Source organism: Falco naumanni, chromosome 2 (assembly GCF_017639655.2).
Source record: "Falco naumanni isolate bFalNau1 chromosome 2, bFalNau1.pat, whole genome shotgun sequence".
Lineage (NCBI taxonomy): Eukaryota > Metazoa > Chordata > Aves > Falconiformes > Falconidae > Falco > Falco naumanni.
This window is the reverse complement of record NC_054055.1, coordinates 35,203,175-35,223,808: the sequence shown is the minus strand read 5'-3', so window position 1 is coordinate 35,223,808 and position 20,634 is coordinate 35,203,175. Positions and strand designations below refer to the sequence as shown.

Here is a 20,634-nt window from a genome sequence, read left to right as displayed (position 1 = left end):
TATGAACTCATTTTCTCTGCCAAGAAGCAGGGAGCTGCCCGTTATCACTGCTGAACTCCTTCCAGAATCTCATCAACTTAATTTGAAACTAGAACATATACTTTTACATGCCACTGCAGCATGTGGTCCAGACCCACCCTAAACTGACCCAAGAATGGCTGGAAGAAAACTGGCAGGCTTCTCTCCCAAGATTCTGGCCCCTTGCCAAGATCGCTCCCTTTGCTTTTCTACAGTCACTCTAAAAAATAAAGCATCATAATACAGAGTAATTTTTAAGGGACTACATTTAGGAAGCTCACCCAATCGATGGATAAAAATAAGCATTCAGGAAGCCCGATTCTAAACTATGTTTGGGGCGCACATGTTTTTTCACCTGGAGAGGAACATCTCCCAGCCCCAAAACAAAACATGCACTGCGTGGTATTTCTTCTGCTCCATCACCACGACTCTGTATCTTTCCAGCTGCAACATGGTCGGGAGAAGGACCAGCTTACCAAAGTCATGCTGCCAAGACAGAAGGTGTGCACACACAGTACTGCAAGGTTGTTCTTTTCTGCTAGGGTTGCTGTAATGAATTCAACCCATCTGCACCAAAATATATACATAAAAAAGAGTAGTATCATACACTGTAAACAGAGGCATAGATTTTAATCAATCTATCATCTAACAAATGCATCTGTTTTATTTTGCTACTGAACACAGCATTTCTGCTTTTAACTCTACACAAGGTCTTCAGCTGCCTCCCCCTTCTAACGCCTGCAAATTTTCTAGATACTCGGTGACAGCTTCTATCTCTGCAAACTCCAGTAGTCTGTTTATTAGCTTATCCAGTGCTTCTTTCCCACTCAGAACTTCCTATGGAAAAAATAAAAACAGACAAAAGCATTACTGACTGTACGTCAGCATCATTCCGAAATGCTGGCTACTCAGACAAGATGCTCCTGGAATGCACTTTGCCTGGAGTCTTATCTTGGTGCATCCACTTGCTCATCTTTGCGGCTTCCCCATGTGAAAGCAACATGGCATGGTGCACCGCAGCAGGACCTCAGCTAGCTGCCTGTGAAAAGCACAATGACTCTGGCAGCAACAAAAGGAGCTACTGGTGCCTTCCCACCATGCTTTCATGTAACCCATGCATTTACATGAAAATCCCCTAGCAAAAACAATCGAGGCTTGAAGAACCTGATTTAAATACTGTTGCTCATGCCCAGAACCAGTTCGCCTTGCAAGCAAAGCACAACTAACTTTTGTTAGGCAGTTCATGGTTCCAGTTTCACTCAAGAAAGTAACGAGTTTCCAACGTTAAGTAACTGCAAAGCTCAACTAACAAAAGTAATTTTTATGCAGTCATGGAACTTCTTCCCATTCTCCTCCACCACAGTACTTGTGTGCCTGTTGCCCACTCCATTAAATATCAACCATTCCATATTCAGCATGCCCTGTGGTTCCTGAAGCTACCCAGGACACCTGTGGGTACAGCTGAAAAAGTGTTGCTCCTTATGCCACAGCACTTACAGTAAACTGGATACCTAAGCCAAAATATTGAAGGGTCTCCCTAAACTTTGTCCTATAATCCAAAACATTTTCATAAATCTAATACCCAAAAATGCATTATTAGGTATTTGTTTCCCTGTAAAAAACCCCAATAAATAAATAAGATTCATGCCATGTGTAGAGATTTACTCAGAAATAAGACCTCAGATAATCTTAAAATGAAAGCATTCAGTTTCAGTTTCTTTTAACTGTGGCCTGCATGGGAAACATAAAAGTTTTCATTTTTGGCCACTCCAGCATTAGGAGGAAGAAAGAATGACTTAAAAAACAAAAAAACCCCAAACCAAAACAAAAAAAGTCCTTCATGTCATGTTTTCCTTTTGCATGTACTAAGCTTCAAGGATCTCAAATGTCCCTTGCCCAGTTTGGCTGAGGGACTCAGAGTTCACTAAGGACTACATGCTTGATCATTTTTCATTCATATAGTAGGAGAAAAATACACAGACAAGTAGGCCAGTGAGTTATATCCTGTGCCAGTGATCTTTCACAGTATTCTACAACAAGGCAGGAAAAAAGTTTAGCGTTTCTAAGTCTACGATGTTTTGTCAGAGCACAATTGGCTATCTGATTTCCTCATATATATGATTTTTTAAATTTTTCTAAGGTTTCACTAAGTTAATTTTTTCTCCTTATGGCACACATAAGTATCTAACTTTAAATACTCTCATAAGCAACCATTACCTTGATATTGCGTGCATCATATGAGATCCTGTGGTCAGTGACTCTGTCCTGGGTGAAGTTATAAGTACGAATTCTCTCTGATTGGGCTCTTGTTCCCAACTGCAGCGAAGCAGCAAAAAAAAACTTCTATTGTATTGCATTTTAAAAAGAAATATCAAATACTACTCTAAAACAGCATACCTAGAATAAACTTTCATGGATCAGCCTGTTACAACTACAAGTCTAGTTGTCAGTGGTTTAGCATATGGGGTTTTTTAAATATTGTGGCATTACTAAACTGTATTGTTTGTGATTCTGTATCACAGATCAAGTTTTTACATCCTCTAGTACATTCTGTTCCAGCTCTGTCATTGGAAGAATTGAGTAACTCTCAAAAGTCACATAAGGCAAGAGGTATGTTTATAGGAGACATTAGTTCAAAAAATGTGGTCTTATTTTTGGGGGGGTTGTAGCTCCCACAAAAAATAATGAAAGTAGGCACCGTTATTAACAGAAGCAGCACAGTCAACGTGTAGCAAAGCAGCTCCACTAACTGCTGTCGGAAATTAGCACTGGAAGAGGAGTAAATGAAGTACACGAAGAGTAGTCCTCTAGTGGTAAAGTGCAAGAATGCAAACAATTTTAAAACAAATCCAGATGTGGCATTGTTGCGTGGTTAAATGCTTCATTAAAATGGAGAATTAAATGCAAAAACTGCTTAGGGAAATGGGTGTCTGCTTCAATGGGCTTTTTTGAAAATTTCACCTGCACTCAACACGTATATTTTTCAAAACAAGGAATTTATTGAATAAATTCTGAAACATTAAGAAAGGTAATTTACTTTTGCCTGATTTTCTGTAGTACTCATACAAATATACATCTATGTCCTTTATGCATCTTTGAAGGCTCTCAAGCTAAAATTAATAACAAAAGATAAATGGCTTGCCACTTACAGTGACTGGGTTAATAATATGCAAGACCAATACACTTAAATGCAACCTGCAATTAGTGATTAAATAGCTAAGCTGGAAATTTTGGAGCACTGAGCAACTCTGTAATTCTGAAGCATTTTTATTCCTGTTGATCACAGCTGAAATTTGCACTACAAATGGGAAAATACTCAAAGAAAGAGAACAGAATGATAGCACATTTCAAGAGAAAAGCACACTTAGCAGCACAACTCGAGGTAACTCTTTTTACAGAAGCTGTTTTGTCCTTAAAAGGTTACCTAAACCGCATCAAGCAAACTGCTACCTAACCACAGAGTGGCACAATTGTTGATATACTTGTTTCTTTCAGAAGCTCTATATGGTCTTATGAAATACTCTGGTTTAGAAACAGGTTAAAATACAACTTTGAGAACTTCTGATCTTAGTTTTTATGGAAAATAATGTTTTACTGATGCTCTGCTTGTGTAACTCTGGCCATAATAGAGGGATTCAATACATGATGTTGAGTGTTGCCTTTTGGATAATTCCAGCTAGTCTGACTTTTCTTTCCAGCTACAGTTGATGTCTATTTTCATTGCCTGCCAGAGAAGTCTATAACAGCACTGAAGGGGGATAAGTGAAAACCAGGATTCCCATCTTAAAATACAAGAGTCTCCTTTGCACACCTTTACACACATTTATTTGCACTGTCACTGTCACTCAAAAACACCAGAAACAAATCTACAACATAGCACCCTCTCCAAATTTCAGCAATCACATGTTCTCACCTGCAGTTTTCTGGTACTTTGCTCTTGACTTATTTGTTTTTCAATGATCTGCTGGTACAGCTTAGCTCTCAGTGTCCGCAGAGCTCTTTCCTTGTTCAACTGCTGCGATCGCTCCTGCTGGCACTCAACTGCTAGTCCTTTACAGAGGGATTCAAGAAGCTCAGATCAAAAGCCCATTATAACAAAGAACAAACAAGCTAAATTAATTCTAACACATTGGGCAAATGAAACCTTCTAGAGTGCTGGTTTGTAGGGCCTTTCAGCTGTATGATAAAAAGTCATTTTAACACACTGGCCAGAACCATTAGTGTGTTTTTAAACTCTTCACAGCTGCACCAGGGGCTCTGTTCAGTGCTACAGAAAAGTCAGGGGTATTTTAAAATTTCATGAAGCAAACAAGTTTCTGACATTGCCTCCAAAAAACAGGTTCGCTCCAATTAGGTATCACATGTTAAAAATGTAATTTGCACAGTCTACAGAAGCATGTTTAAAACAGCGTATAACACAAGTGTTTAAAGTCTTAGTTTAGATAAGCTCTTGGAGGCTGAAAAATTCATTATTCTAGCAGAGAAAGGTATCTAAACAAACAATACTGGCGAATCTTGAACTTAATTATGAATCATGAAATAAAGTAAAATAAAGGTCTTTAAAAGCAATTCAGTACTTATTTTTACTTCTCATTTGATTTCTGAAATAAAATAAAAAGGCATATAGGAAACAGCTGGTTTCAGCTCACTACTAGAATTTCCTGTGCTAAAAAGATTCTGCATCTGGACAGATAGGAGCCCACTGAATTTCAATAAACACAAAGCCAGAGAAAGACAGAGTGATCCAGTCTATAAAGTACCTTCCCATCAGCATATATTTTCCTTCCTATTCAATATATGATAGCATGACCTAGCACTGAATGAAAATCTTCAAGCCTCCTTTTTTTCTTAGTCATGTAACTACACAAGCTCCAGCTTGGCAAAGCACACCCTTGGCTGTCAATGGCCATTATTGCTGAAGGTACAAGGCACACAGCACTAAATATTTCCACCTTCCATCCCATCCCTGCCACCCTCCGTTTATCCCTTCATCCTTCGAAGACAGTGTATTCATTAAACGCTCCCTCTGAAGACAAAACTGGCGTAACAGCAACTTGCTGACCACTGTGCCACTGGTATATACCCCTTTTCTCACACATTGCCTGGCTAGAAAAGGGGCTGAACCAGAAGGGGCTACTTCCTTTTTTTGGTATAAGGCCCAACCCTGCAAAGACACTCTAAGAGACAGCTTGCAGAATCACAAGCTTTCTCTTCAAGACACATTTAGGGTGAAGTACCAAATACAGCCAGACTTACCTGTGGGAAGGTGTACAATTCTCACAGCACTATCAGTTTTGTTAACATGTTGCCCTCCTGCTCCTTTGGCCCTGAATGTATCTATACGCAAATCTTTGGGATCCATTTTAACATCAACCTAGAATCAAAGAAAATTACTACTTTCTGCTCATTCTAAAAATATTTGAATGTCAATGATACTCACTGTAAAAAAACCCCGCAACTTCTCAAAAAATTACTCCTTTACAGTTGTTCCTGACTAACAGCTATAATTACTATACTTTTTAAAAATGCATGTCAAATATCTCTACGAAGCAAGTGACGCTCTAAATATTTCACTTATTTTTACAAACTCTCACTCCAGGTCCTTCATAAAACAAGACATTCAAAACCCTCTTGGACATGATCCTGTGCAACCTGCTCTAGGTGAACCTGCTCTAGCAGGGGGGCTTGGACTAGATGATCTCCAGAGGTCCCTTCCAACTCCAACCATTCTGTGTGATTCTGTGATTCTGTGTGAAACAAAACAAAATCAACAACTTTTTTAAAAACCACTAGATTTGGCAGGAAGAGTAAGAAACAAGCAAATAATAAAAAAATACTTTCAAACAGCGTTGCAAGAATCTTGTTCACAAGTCAAGCCTGAATGATTCTTGCAATAGGGCTTAAAAATATCTAACTGAGGAAAAAATGGGTGTATCCAGACTGCAGCATTGGAAATACGAGTCTGCGATGACCTGGGCCATAGTTTGAGCTCAGTGGATGGGAAAGGAACATTCAGATCTGATCACTGTTGCAAGGAAAGCATTACAAGGAAGCAAAGAACCTGCAGAGAAAGTCTACAGGATCTGTTTTCATTTATTTTGTGTGTAAATTGCTGGTTTAAGTGAGAACTTTTGTTATCAGTGAGATCTCAGAAAGACCAGACAACACACACTCACTCATTCAAATTCAAAGCAGGTTGTCCTCGATTTAACAGAGGACACCAATAATTTAAATGACATCAAAAAAATCAAAAGGACCGGCAGAATCACACTACTGTGCAACACTGAATATTTCTTGGATATGTTTCCTGTCTTAATACATGAGGTAATTTAGAACTGGCTTACTCATAGCAGGCAGCTTTGTAGGCGTTGGGACTGGAATACTCATTGAAACGATCGTTGGTTTACATGCCACTTCAGGCAATGTCAAATGTCTGCGGAGTTGCTTCTGATGACATTTAAACACGTTAGGTACAGAGGCAAGGACTATTGCTTTCCAGAGTCAGAGAACTTGTGGTTCACTTGCTGGGACTTGCACAAAGCACTTGGGTATCAGTAAAATCCCAAAACAGTAACATGGGTTTAAATAACACCCACTCCAATGCTAAAATAGGAGAACGGGGATACAGCACCTTACCACCCTTACTTAACAGTTACTTTACCTCCTCTGGCTGAGGGAGGACAATAACTGACATTGTCCCAGTGTGAATACGCTGCATTCTTGATGATAGGCCCGTCTCAGGGATTCGCTGGACTCGATGAGTTCCTCCTTCATATTTCAGATGCCTGTAGACATCATCTCCCGAAATATGAGCAGCAGCATGATGCAACCCACCTAGAGAGACAAATAATGTGTGACAAATACAGCACAGAAACACTGCTTTTAATTTCATCGTTTTGGTAGAATGTCTGAAGAACCGTTGTACCTATCTCTGCTGGCGTATAGTTCACAATGTCAAAGGTCCACCGTTTATAGTCTGCATAGTTCTGGTACATCTCAAACATTTCTTTAGTGAACTGTTGGCAGATGTCTCCTAAAAATAAAAAAGGCGCTACAACATAAATAGCAGTTCACAAAATGGCAGCCACCACTTTTTAGATTTAGTTGCAACTCTAACCACAGTCATCAGACAGATTAATATTCTTTTTTAGAAAGTGTTACTTTATAACATTAAAGTATACAAAAGGCATTAAGAACAACCCGTATGAGGTTTAATGAAGGTGGATGGAGGTTTGAAGTAAACTTTACTGTGGGGACTTTGCTGACCTCCAGTTGTTCTGCCAGCTGTCACTTCTAATATGACGTGACTTCTATCATATTTTTCCTTTGGCACTAGAAGCTGGAAAAGCTGGAAAGGGGAAAAAAAATAAAAATGGTCATTATCTCCTTCATGACTCTGTATCTCCTCTGAATCAAATTTACAGCCAACCTTCACAATTGCCACAGCTTGAGCGTACACAACCACCGATTTCTTTCAGCAAACTAGTAAGTAGGACTAAAAAACTGTCCAGGGGCTATTGCAACGCAGTGCAGTGTGGAAATGGGTTATGCTGGTGCAAACATAGGAAAGCTAGTTGAAAATTCAGTTCTGCAAAGTCAGGTGCCAGGTCATCTACTCCAGCCTCAACTACCTAAGAACACAAAGTTATTAGCCATAACCCAAACAAACTTTACATTAATCTTATTTTTCAGAAAGTCTCGTTTCATATTATTTTAATCTGAATGTAGAAGTGAGCCCAAACATACGAGCTTCTCCACTGAATCGTTTCGGCTACTCTGCTTATAATTAATTTCCCCACTCATGGGGTGCCGTTAGCCGAAGAGAAAATGAAAGACTGCAAGTTCCAATCAGAAATCTTTCAAGAATGCATGTTCCGCTGCCACGAACAGTTGCTAGGATGTCATGTCAAGTCTCAATAGCACGGACTCACCATTTTTTTAATCCCTTTCAGCATCTGCAGACAGACAAGCAAGCAAGCAAAAATGACTAAAATAGTAATTTTCTAAGACACAATTGTCAGTTAGAAGCTTATTAATAATTAATGTTGCCACTTCTTTTTAAGGAGAATCCAGAAGCTGGACTTCTGTTTCATTAAATGCAAGTGTCAGAGTCTATTGGTAAGATCACAAAGGAATGTTTATCTGACATCTTTATTTAGAAAGCTGTGTAATTTTACCTCAGGCTCACCTTTCTGCACAACACGTTGATTTTTTTATCCAGGGCTTCCTTCTCTTCTAAGGCAAGCTCTAGAAGTTGTTTCTCGTCTCTTCCATCTAGCTCTAAATTCCAGCAACAGGAACAGATGTTAGCCAATCTCACCTAGCTTAGAACAAATTGTAATACAGCTGCCCGAAGACGGGCATTGCAGCACGTAAAAGCTTGGAGTTGCATTTTGCCAGCACGAAATACCAAGTAAGAGCAGCCCAAGCCCGGATGCATATTGCTAACTAACTAAATGATCATATTTTTCAGGTGTGCTGGAAGGAGTAGTGGATCTCTTACCTCTCAACCTCTACTTTATGGCTCAAAGGCTGCATCACAGAGATGCCAGTCCCACCCGACAATTATTTATTCTCACTTATACTGATGGTTATGTCACACAGATTGATAGTCCAGTGTAAGTCCGCAAATGGATCTGACAAAATACATCAAAAACACGCTTGCAGACAAGTACCACCTCAGTTTCCCTTATTACAATTTTTCATGCAACAAAATCTTTTGCTTCTAGACTAGCTCAGAAACACCCCTCTATTCAACAATTTGTAGGCAACTCATTAAGGTGAGCACTACAAATAACGGTATGATGATAACAATGAGGTTTCTAACCTTCTGTCTCCTGCTATTCCAGAGGCCACTGAGATGTAGGAGTTATGGATGCAAGTCATCAGGATATAGGAGTCCTCACTTGGACTCTGCTTTGCTTAAGGAGATTCCCTTCCCCTCCCTTCAGCACATGAGACCACAATCTGGAGCACCATGTCCAGTTCTGAGCTCCCCAGTACAAGAAAGGCATGGAAATACTGCCGTGAGCCTAGCTAAGAACCACCAAGATGGTCACGGGCTGAAGCAAAGGATGTATGAGAAGAGGCCAAGAAAACTGTGTTTGTTCAGCCTCAAGGAAAGCAGGTGGAGGGGAAGTTTTATTGTACAACTACCTAACAGAAAGACATTGAAAAGATGGAAACAGACTCCGTATATTGTGATAAAAGGAGACATAAGTGGGAATACAGAAAATACTGATGAGACATTAGGAAACCTATTTTAACGCTAAGGGTGGTCAGACACTGGAACAGGGCCTCAGAGAGGTTGTAGAATCTCTATCCTTGGATATAGTCCAGAGTCAACTGGACAATGCCCTGGGCAACCTGCTCTAACTGGTTCTGCTTTGAGCAGGACATCAGACCAAATGACCTTCAGAGGTCCTCTTCAAACTAAATTATTTGATGATTCTGTGATTAGATTGCCTCTTCCCACATTTTAGAGCTAACTACCAAAGTAGGAAACATTCTCAAGGAAAGCCAGCAGAAACTAAACCTCTTCTGCTATGGAGGCTCCGGTTTACAGTAATTAAAGATGCTGTTCAGTTAGCATTAGATTATACACTAAGCAGAAACTTGGAAGACAGTTGGGAGTCAAGTGGAAAACCTGCCACTGCCAAAACAGGGAGCACATTCTACTTCTCATCTTTCTTCCCACTGTTCTACCAGCTGAGGAGTGGTTTTGTCTGAGATGCAGCGTAAAAGTGGACGCTCAACAGCTGAATGCATCTTCTGGCCTTGCATCACCAGTCACCTGAGCTCTGGATTCTGCAGCAGGCCCGTGCAAGGACTGTGAGCTCCGCATCTCCAGGATCTGGAGCGTGGTTCCTGTTCTCAGCAGCTAACACACATGCATGTTTACTGGTGACCTCAGCAGCAAGTGTTAAGAACTGAATGGGCTGGGATGTTGAGTCAGCTTTGTGCACTGAGCAAGTACAGCAGCAGCTCCTCTGTATCTGAGCCTTTCAGTTATGCTCTGGGGTTTTCTTCCTTAAATACAAAATGTCAGATCAACACTTAAACATGGCATCTCCTGTACATAAGGGAAAACCACATACATTTCCCTAACAGTATGTCACAACTCCAACCCAAAGCTACTACTGAATCAAAATCTTCTAGCTGGTCCAAAAAGCATCATTATTAATTAGTTAAATAAACAGTATCAAATTAACTACTGTCAGCAGAGATGAAAGAATGGTCTGGTGGTGACCAAATATTTTTATTCCCTGAAGGAGTCCTCAAATATTTTCAAATAAATATCAGCTTTTGCCATTTAAATTGGAAGCTGGAAATTCAGGGCCTAATGAAAGTTCATGTAATTTGCTCAGCAAGCATAATTTTCTAAAACTTATTTTTTCAATTTTATTTACTCAGTATCTAGTTGGAATCCCATTTTAAACAATGACGGGTGAAGTCTGCATCTATCAAATGTATTAGGCTCACTGATTTTTTTTCCTTAAGTTCACACCGCTCTTGGTTCTATCAAAATGCAACCTTTAACAAACATTTCCAAACCATTCCTGCTAGATGGATAGCCCTGAGATTCCAGATGATCCCTACTCTCCCAAACCGGCAGTATTAAGACCTCAAACTGAAGTGAGGTGAGATCAAAAATGGAAGGATGTGGCTGGATGCAGAAAGCCCTAGCAGCACACAAGCTCCCAGGAGCAGGCAGGACCAGAGCGTTCCAGGGCTGGGCTGACTTAACTTAAAAGCTTTCCTCAAAGTCTGGGCAATGAAGTTGATCACAAGCACAGCTACCATTTTGAAACAAGTAAGTAGATGTGTTCTCTATACCTCTGCACATAGCTTCTAACTCTTGAACTTCTCTTTCAGCCCATTTGATTTCTTGAAATGCAGCTGCAATGGGGGACAGATTGGCACATCTTCTCCTCAGGGTTCTTTGCTCAATGTCATTTATTGAGTCAGTATTTAACAGATTACTAACTTGCTGGTATTCCTTGCTTAGAGTCTCCAGATGCTTCTGCACAGCCTCATGCTTCCACAATGCTCGAGAATCCTGATGTTTTTTCCTGTGCTGATTGCTAAAAGACAGAGCAAATCTAGCTGTGTCCAATAAGGATTCTGGCCTCCAAAACCCACAGTTCTGCAGTCCCACCACATAACCTATCTTCTTTGCAACAGGAGGGAGAAGACAGCTGTGAAGTTGACCATGACAGCAGCAATTGGCAAGGAGGCTCTTGAAAAGACAGGCCCTTTGGAAAGTTTTCATTTTCTTCCTTTTCCACCACCTGAAATTAAAAGTAGATAGTACATGGACCAGTGTTATTATCTAAAAAAAGAGAGCATTCCATTTAAAAAAAAACAATAAAACCAACCACAACAAAAAACCCCAAACAAACAAACCAAAACAAACAAAGTACAAGCAAACAAAAACTGTATCAAGCCCAAATCTTGTTCTTGATTACACCAACACAAATGCAACTGTCATGGACAAAACTATTCCTGTTTTAGTCCTGATTTAAACCAGAAACTCTTATCAGCACGATTGTACTGACTGAGGGTTAGAAAAGGTCTCTTCCCTTTCCTCCTCAATTTATTTACGCTGAAAATTTTACGCTGGAAAATGTCTCTTCCCTTACCTCCTCAATTCATTTACGCTGAAAAATGGAAATGCTATTGTAGATGCGGCTTTACAGACAACAGCTTCATTTTGCCATATGTCTCATTGGAAAACTACGACCATTTCATACCTTACTGGTGAAAGAAAAATATTGCTGAGAGAAGACAAATCCATACTAGAGGTACACAATTCTATAGAGGCAATGTAAGATATGTCCAGTGTTATGTGCAAAACTATACCCACTACCATAACAGGATAACATTTTGGCAGGAGAACATTAGGAACATTGAGGTGACCCTGCAACAGATTAGTCAACAGGACTACAATACACTTGCAAGAAATTACGTACCCATATACATAATATGTAAAACATGGGAAGAGTGCTTTTGTGCCCTGCGTACTACTTCCCATGATATATTTACATATAAGTGACAAATATTTTCCATCCAAAAAGTGAATAAGAAGCTGGTACTCTGAAATGCAATCTCTGCATTTCTCTGAGACTTGGCCTACAGTTTTGCAGAACACAGGCTCCCCTTAGCATCCCTGTTGCTCTAGGAAAGACCTCTTCATTTTGTATTATCAACATTGCAAACTATGTTATGAAATTTTATGGTGCTCAAAAACTTTATATTTGAGTGCAAGGGTCTACCAAGAGGACTAAATTGAAATAATTTGTATTCTAGGACTACTCACACAGAAAAGGTTTCACAAATAAAGAAGCACTCCTTAATACCTCTGCCAGTGCCACAATCGCATCTGTCTAGGGATTTTTACAAAAAAGTGGCTTCAGAGAAAATGAGAGCATGAAACTTTTGTTACAGGATCTCCATGAAACATACACTTCAGTTTTCTAACACAATTAGTTTTTACTCATCAGTAACAAGACATTCTATGCATCTTCAGGCATTTTATTAACAAATTACTATGACATTCTAACTACTCAACTCAGCCATCATCCTCTCTATTTACTTTCATCCATTTGTCCACAACAAAGAAAGAGCAATACGCAGTAAAGCCAGAAGTATTGTGTCTTCCTTGCCTGGATGTCTGTTTTACTACCTTTCCTAGATTTCCCAGCCAGTAGGTGCTGTTGAACCCACAGGGCAACTTCAGCACTGCTTTAATTTACAGAAAGCCACCGATACCACTCATGGATTGCTCTAGTGACTAAAACCAGCTGTAGAAGAAGGATCATGTTCCCTCCACCACGCACACAGCAAAAGGCACATATCTGGCTAATCATCCACAATCCCGGACTTAGTTGCTCAGGGGCACATGTAGACTCAATTACAAAAGACTTAATTCCAATGATGATACTGGAATTGCTCCAGATCAGCATGGCCCATTGTCATTTGTCAAGTGTTAACCATCATTAACTCATTTTCAAAATGTAACTATTTTAATTAATTATATTAATTACAAGCATCTAACTCAGTTTTTACTGGTGTAGTTAAGAAGCGATGTACTCAAATAATAATAGATTTGTAGTATCGCTTTGCCTGAGCTCTCAGAAATAAAATTCTTGGGTTTCAATGCCTAAAAAACCCTAAGTAATGGCATGACACAGACCTTAAAGGAAGCCAGGAATTTCAAAATAACTTTGCCTAAAAAACCCTAAGTAATGGCATGACACAGACCTTAAAGGAAGCCAGGAATTTCAAAATAACTTTGCTATGTTAAATAAAAAAGGTATCCCCTTTTCAGAGAAAAGAAATAAGCACATATAAAACTTTTACAGTGATATGAGCAGATGACCTATTAACTGCTTTCCCAACCAGATTTTAATAACTTTTTAATGTGACAAAATTACCTCGTACACATCGCAAATCAAAACCAGTTAAGCAAAAGTGACAGCTGTAATTGTCTTATTAAAGTAACAAACAAGCAAGCAAATTTATAATTTCCAGATGGGAAAGAGTTATCAGTATTGTGAACACTTTAAAAGATTTTTAAAATAATTTCTAACAATCAAAGATGGTATCAACTCCATGCAACTGAATTCAGACACATAAGAATATGTAGGTACATGAAACAAGCACGTATTTCAATGCACACTGTAACAGGAATAGCTCAAGGCTGGGCCTCCAAGCCACCTCTCACACACCTCTGCCTCCCAGGACAGCGACCCCGAGCAAACCCCCCAGAAGCTGTGCATGAAGTCCCCTGGCAGCCCTCCCCCACTGCAGGGGCTGAGGGTGGACAGGGAAGGCAGGGCTGCAGAGCAGGCAGGAGCAGCTGGAGGCCGCAGGGCTGTGAGGGACATGGGGGGCTCTGCTCCCCACCACCTGTCAAAAAGCTTTGGCACTCACTGTCCGCACACATCGGTGCCTGACAGATCCTGCCTCCAAACACGAGGTCATGGCAGATGGTAAGCAGAGCAGAAGAGCTCCAAGCCCCAGCATGCCTGCTAAAAACCATGACTCGAAGCACGCGTTGGCTCTGGCCCATGTGGCCAGCCCATGGAGGCACCGTACCGGCACCGAAAGTCTGTGGGTATCACTTGAGCAATGCTATCGGTAAAGGCAGACTTTGCTTTACTTTGTGAAATGCAAGCCCTGAAATAAAAAATGGGGAACGTGACCTTAAAAATAGATCTTTGTTTTCGGTATCTTCCTCACAGCTGCCCAGTAACACTCTGACTTCAGCAACACTTCGGGAGAAATGGCAAGAGTAACAACAAATGGGAATACACACTCCTGTTTCCAGCTTCTAAGCTGTTATATTACATACACTTTTCCATCTATTTTCCCAAAACATGAGCTGAAAATAAATGTCGTTTCAAATCTGGTTATTCAAAGATTAATTTCAGAGAAGTATGCATAAAACAATGTTAAGTTCTACTTTATGTCAAAGCTCACTATTCGATTATATTTTAAATGGATTATTACTACGCTACTGAAGACAAATATCACTTACAAAATATTAATAAACATAACCACTCAGATTATCATTATGCTAATAGGCTGCAGCTTCCTAATAAGGTGTGTTTTAAAACATACTACCTATACACCATTTTAAAAGATAATATTCAACAGATTATACAACTACCTCCCTAATTATATTTGCATTTAAAGAGACTTAAGTAACATTGGGTTTTTTATACCTATAATCACCCAAAAAGATTCCTTCCCAGCCCCTGTTGTTCAACAGGATTTAAAAAAAAAGGTAAAAATTTGGCATTTGACACTTGTAATGTCGTTGGGGTTTGGTGAGGTAAATATTACAAAATACTGAAAAGAAGACTTCAGACCTCATCAGCACATGAATGACTGCTAACAGCTTGTTTAGGTCTGAGGACAGATTCTGGCTCTGCTCCATCCCCTGGGACAGAAGGCAAGAAGACAGGTTAAAAGGCTCTTCCAGAGAATAGGTCCCAACCCAGAGATGATCCAAGGGCCACAGCAAACAGCACCCTGAAACCTCAGAGGTGCTTCCCAGGCCTGAGCCTGCAGTGCCACACTGTGAGAGATGTCATTGTCCAGATGTAATGCCCAACACGCATCATTCTTTTTCCATTATGACTGAGACCTCTGTGAAATGAAATAATAAAATTATCCTTGCATTTGGATGCAAACTGATATCTGAATCTAAATATGCAATCTGATACTAAAATCTTGGGAAGGTAATCCATGGGAGGACAACCAAGAAGCTAATAAGTACATGAAAACTGTAAGTAGACCACGCACTCAAAAATGTGTTTTATAAGAAGAGGGTAGGCCAAGGAAAATTAAATCAGCTTCTACTCCAGCCAGTGATGGTTCTTCACTAAATCCTCTGATTAAATGTGATCACGATTCAGTTTTTATTACGCCTTGCAGGCGAATTCTTCATCTTAAGTGTGAAAATTGAGACTGCAACAAACTCTCTGCTCTCCCTACTCTCCCTACCAGGCAGCAGACCATGCAGGGACCACATGGCCAAAACAAAAGCTGGACTCACTACTGTCAATAGGGCTGCCAGATACACCGCCAACCACAGGACCTAGTCCATGCATCTCATTTTCAAAACATACAAGATACACTCTTTCCCAATATTTACTGTATGCTTTTAGAATGCAATATGGGAATTGAGTACGAAGAATGGGAAATTCCATTGCTGTCTGTGCTTCCACCCCCTTTATGGTTTGCTTTGATGCCTTAAAACCTGTGTGTCCAAAGCAGCTGCCTATGGAGCCAGTGGGGACCAGGGGTTGTGGGGCAGAGGCTGCTTGGGCCAGGGTGCCACTGCCTTCCTCAGCAGCCACGGCAGCCCACAGGAACATCAGCGCAGAAGGGAAGAATGACAGCAGAAATACAGCTGGGCTTCACGACAGACATGGCAGCCCTGTACTTTAAAATCTGATAATCCTAACCTGCCAATTGCTTTAGAAACTGGAGGCAAAGAAATGGCTCATCAGACAAAACGGGCTCCAGGCCTCACAATGTGCTTGGCTTGAAGGCAGGGCCATGCCACACAGAGGCCCTTTTTTACTCAGGGGGCCCAAACTGGGTTTAGCGGTCTGCAAACATTGTGCCACAACTTCTGCAGATACCAAGTGACGTTGACAGGTCATGGAGTAAAGTGAGAGACAGGGCAAAATCACAAGCATGTTATAAAGTATGTATTACTTCAGTATTGCTCCCCCCTTTCGACCCCAATGGTTTGTCAACGGACTTCTGAATTCTTTCTGTTTGAAGGAAAAACTGGTGACAGAATCATACACGTCTTGAATACAGTCCTGTTTATTAACAAAGCCTATAGAAAGAGCTTTGTTTTGCCCAGCACAGTGGGATTAAATGACAAGAAGTTTCCTTGACTGCGCTCCCAAACCTCACTTTCAACTAGAGCTCTGCCTCCCCCAAAAGCTCGTTTGTTTATTCTCTCCCAGCTACTCTACAAACGTTTCTTTTATTGCCTCTTTGCTTTCCTTTTCTTGCTGCTTTTAACACAGATTTTTGACACTGACACATGTCTAAATGCAAATCGAACCCCTGCCTCTTATTTGCAATTTGCCTATTTCCAGACAGCATTTTTTCCAGTATTTGGACTAGCAGCAAACAGAAACCTTTAGCTGCCAAGAACAGACTTACTGCTTCAGACCGAAGGTCCACCTAGCACAATATTTGCCTGATCATCTTGGAGATGCATCTGTTTATCACTCAACCCAACTGGAGGCATAATACGCCTTTTGCTAAGACAGAAAACTAGAGTTCATAAAGTCAAGGCTTCAGTTAGTTATAAAAAGTGCTGAATACACGCTCTGAAAATGATGCAGCAGGGCAAAGTCAAGCTGGCCATCCTTGTTGGCAGTACTGCTCTGAAAAAAATCAGATACTAAACACAGCAGTACTATACCATATAGCAGAAAACAGTGAATTGGGTACAGCTTGTGGAAAATACACATACTGCTATCAGTGATCCAAGTGACTGACATCATTAGAAGTACGACCTAACAGATACACACAATAAAGATAGTCCTTCTACAAAGAAATGTATTGCAAGGCCACACATCTACACAAATGAACAAAACACCACCGAAAACTACCACCATCCACAAAAACAGTGTCTATAAACTGATGTTCAGATAAGAACTAGGAAAGCATATGCTGCACTTCTCTAATATTCGCCTTGCCTTTGATATTTTCATCTCAGAAGGCTTATTAAGCCTACCACTTTTTTTTTTTTTTTTTTAATTAATAGTCCCCAAGGTAGGCCATCATCGAGGTTACTCTCTTCCAAAAACTGTCTACGCTCTTGTTCCTTGCTTTAGCCTGAAAGAAATGCAGCTATCACATCCATCAGCTTCAGCAAGACTTCTGACAAGTCAGACTCACTGCTTGGGATCACCAGTCAATCACATAGTCACCTACATTATGAGTAACCAAAAAAAATGTGTTAAGTACACAGCTCTTCTAATTGGGTCTCGTTATACATGCTTGCTTTACTGTGGCTGTTTACTGTGGCTATCTATCACGTTCATCATCTGGGACAGTAGGTGAATAACCATTTTATTACAAAATTAGTATCCTTTTAAAATATACCAAAATATAATTAAGGTTTTAAAAGGGTAATTACATAAACAGATATTCTAATTGAAACTGCCTATTTTCTTTCCCTGTAAGATGGTCTTTTTAACTGGTTGTAACCTTGACGATTTAACCAGTTTTCCTCCTAAGTAAACGGCCCAGGCGATTTGGTCTTTGTGTTTCTGGCTTTTTTGTTTGGGTTTGTTTTTTAAATTTTTGCAAAGATTCATTTAAGAGCGATTTCTGGGAATAACAAGAAGAAAAAATTGTTTTCAAAAGACTTTAAATGTCCTTTGGCAAAGGAGCCAAGCCATGAATAAATGCTTACTGTTCTAAGCATGCACGATAGCGCTGGCAAGTTTTACATAACCCACTGCTGAAAAATGCATTAATGCAATAGATGACATCCCCGCCTGCCGAAAGTCTGACTGCGAAGTTTGCTGTTGTTTCCTTAAATACCAGCCAGGGCACAGCGCGCACGCAGCCTCTCGACGCTCTGCAGTTTGTCTCCTCCAATACCTCCCAGGCTTTCCGGCAGCCGAGCTCTCCACAATCCCAGTTTAAGCGAGCCGCTGGGATGGCGGCCGCTAAAACCGGGTTACCAGGGGCAGGGAAGCAGGACAGCGAGCACACAAAGCCCTTCTGCCCTCTCACCCGCGGCCGGCGGCAGCCAAGCGCCGCAGAGCCCTCCGCGCCCCGGCCCCGCGGCCCCCGCCCCACCCGCGCGGGAGCCGGAGCCGTTATTTGTCACCCCCGGCGGGGGGAGCCCCTTCCCCCCGGGGCGTTGCCGAGGGCTCCCCCCGCGGAGCCGGCTCACGGCAGGTAACCCCTGCAGGGCCGCCGAGGGCGGAGAGCTACGGCCGGCGCGCAATGAGGCTTCCCCCGAGGCCGGGCGGGCTAACCGGGTACGCGGAAGCGCGCCGCGCAGGATCCCCTCATGGCCGACGGGAGGCGGGGGGGTACGTGGGGGAAGCAGCGGGGGGCCGCCCGGCGGCGGTGCGCCTGCGCGGAGGGGACCCCGGCTGCCATTTTGCAGCGTCAGCCGAGCGGCGAGGCCTCCCCGGCAGCTGCGCAGAGGGGCCGCGCTCGCGCGCAGCGTCTGAGGGGAGCCGGCGGGGAGGGCGGTGCAGGCCAATGAGTTAAAGAGTCGCCGCCGCCGCTCGGGCAGGAATCGCGCCGCCGCCGCCCCGCGGAGTTCGGGGCTTTCCTTCCCTCCTCCCGCCTCCCCTCCCTCGCACCAGTGGCCGTCTCTCCCGGGCCGCCCCCACCCGCGGCAGCCTTCTTCCCTCTCTCCCTCCCTTCCCTTTCCTCCCTCCCGCCGTGCCTGCCCTGGGGCCGCCCGCACCATGCCGTCCGTGCCGCTGCCGCCCAAGGAGAGCAACCTCTTCAAGCGGATCCTGGTGAGCCACCAGCCCTGCGCCTCGCTCCCTCCTTTCCGCCGCCGCTTCTCCCTCCTCTTCCCTCTCGCACGCCGGCCTTGCTCGGCGCCCTCCGACCCGCGGCGCGGGTTACTTCGCCTGCTGCTGGAGTTGGCTCCGGTTGAGCGAAAAAGGATGCGGCGGCCGCGCTCGCCTGAGGGGAACCGGCGTCGCCGCCGCCTCCTCGTCCCGGTTCGTCCCCGTTTCCGTCCTTTGTCTGGGGCCCGCCGAGCAGGCCGGGCGAGCCCCTCTCGCTCGTGTGGGGCGCCGGGAAGGGTTGGTGTCGCCCCCGGCCGGGCGAGAGCGGGAAGGAGGGAGGGAGCCAGCTACTGCCCGCCGTTCTCCTTCCTACCCGCCCGCCACGGTAACTCCAGAGCTGGCCCCGGCTGCGGGGCTCGGCAGCCCGCCGCCACCGCTCCGTCCTCCCCGTCCCTCCCGCCGTCAGCGGGCGGCGGCCCTGCCGGCGTGGGCGGGCCGTTACCCGCGCCCGGGGCGGCCGTGCGGGCGGCTGGGAGCGGCGGCCGGGGGGGGCTGTCACACCACCCCTGCCGGCCGCACGCCGGGGGTCTGGCTCGAGGGTCGGTTGCCGCTCACCTCAGCCGCCTGCCGACCGTATCGCCGCGTCCTGGAGGCGGGAAGGAGCCCTCGAAGCGCGATGCGAGTGCAGCAGGGATTTGATGTTGCTAAGTCGACCTCCGCACGTACTTGGCGGTCAGTAAGAACGGCACTTTTAGTATAGAGACTAGTTCACTGAGCAGTCTGAAGTGAAGATGTCTGGTGGGTTAAAGTATCCCGACTCTGTACGCCCTTTGGGAGATTCGTCTCCTTTAGGTGCTTGGCTGCTTCGACTCAGTTACCATCTCGGGCTGATTCAGCTCTTTGAGCCTTACTGGTGAAAAGGACATTTGGTGTTTGTGAGGTAACTTTTAAGAGAGAGCTTACTTTTAAGTTTCTACTCAATTGCTGTATGTTTTATAACGCTTCACTGAAAGGAAAGAAGCTCCCCCCCCCCCGATAAAAGCACAACCCACACCAAAACACCAGGCTCCCCCTTTTGTGAACTTTTTCCATGTGATAGTAATCTGTGTGAGTTTGAGCCTCAGCAAAGTCGAGGTATTTTGTGCCAATTTGCTAGTCTGCAGGCAGAGCAGGTCTCAGCAGCACGATCATAATCTGTTGGCTGGCACAAATTTCTTTGGTTATATCAGAATTTGTTAGGTGATTTTCAATACTTCTGTGGTTGAGAGGTGGGCATTTTGGCTTCAGGAAGCTGAGCTCAAGATAAATGACGTGTAATGCCTGTGTACTCTTACGTAGCTGGTTCATTTCAGCAGGTGCTTCAGAGCCATTCCCTTTTACCTGCTTTGGGTAGTATGCAGTTTTTAGAAAGACTTCATGGTTCTTAATGGTGATGTGTTGCTTACTGCATGCCTATGGTATGCATCTTAGTAAGTCATTCTAGCACTCCTCTTTCTCTCTGCTAAAAATAAATGACTAATATTAGAACAGTTAAGTGATTATTCTTACTAGTAGCAAACAAGTTCACAGTAGCAGTCACTTTGTAGCT

General features: G+C 43.0%; 2 protein-coding genes across 11 annotated transcripts in view; one reads left to right on the top strand and one right to left on the bottom strand.

The window, feature by feature from the left end:
• Positions 1-629: 629 nt before the first annotated feature.
• MTRF1 (mitochondrial translation release factor 1) lies at positions 630-19,104 on the bottom strand. 5 transcript variants are annotated; one of them, XM_040583992.1, is made up of 11 exons: positions 17,978-18,391; positions 14,226-14,294; positions 10,855-11,309; positions 8,207-8,298; positions 7,285-7,366; positions 6,944-7,051; positions 6,680-6,852; positions 5,275-5,392; positions 3,932-4,068; positions 2,236-2,334; positions 630-855 (listed from the first exon to the last, which is right to left on the bottom strand). In XM_040583992.1, exons 3-11 carry the CDS (start codon positions 11,288-11,290, stop codon positions 733-735), a joined length of 1,368 nt encoding a protein of 455 aa, XP_040439926.1. In that variant the 5' UTR covers positions 11,291-11,309; positions 14,226-14,294; positions 17,978-18,391; the 3' UTR covers positions 630-732. The 5 variants fall into 5 exon arrangements, with proteins under 5 accessions (XP_040439926.1, XP_040439922.1, XP_040439921.1 ...); XM_040583988.1 differs by lacking the exons at positions 14,226-14,294; positions 17,978-18,391 and adding an exon at positions 18,995-19,104; XM_040583987.1 differs by lacking the exon at positions 14,226-14,294 and having other exon boundaries at positions 17,978-18,583.
• Positions 18,671-20,634, top strand: part of NAA16 (N-alpha-acetyltransferase 16, NatA auxiliary subunit) — a 76,803-nt gene continuing 74,839 nt past the window's right edge. For 2 of the 6 annotated variants that reach the window (XM_040583983.1, XM_040583984.1), the window contains exon 1: positions 18,677-19,049. In XM_040583983.1, the coding sequence (XP_040439917.1) occupies positions 18,996-19,049 (54 nt within the window). In that variant the 5' untranslated portion in view covers positions 18,677-18,995. Of the gene's footprint in view, positions 19,050-20,634 lie in introns of all 6 variants that reach the window. The other 4 variants (XR_005826395.1, XM_040583986.1, XR_005826394.1 and 1 more) reach the window with 4 other exon arrangements.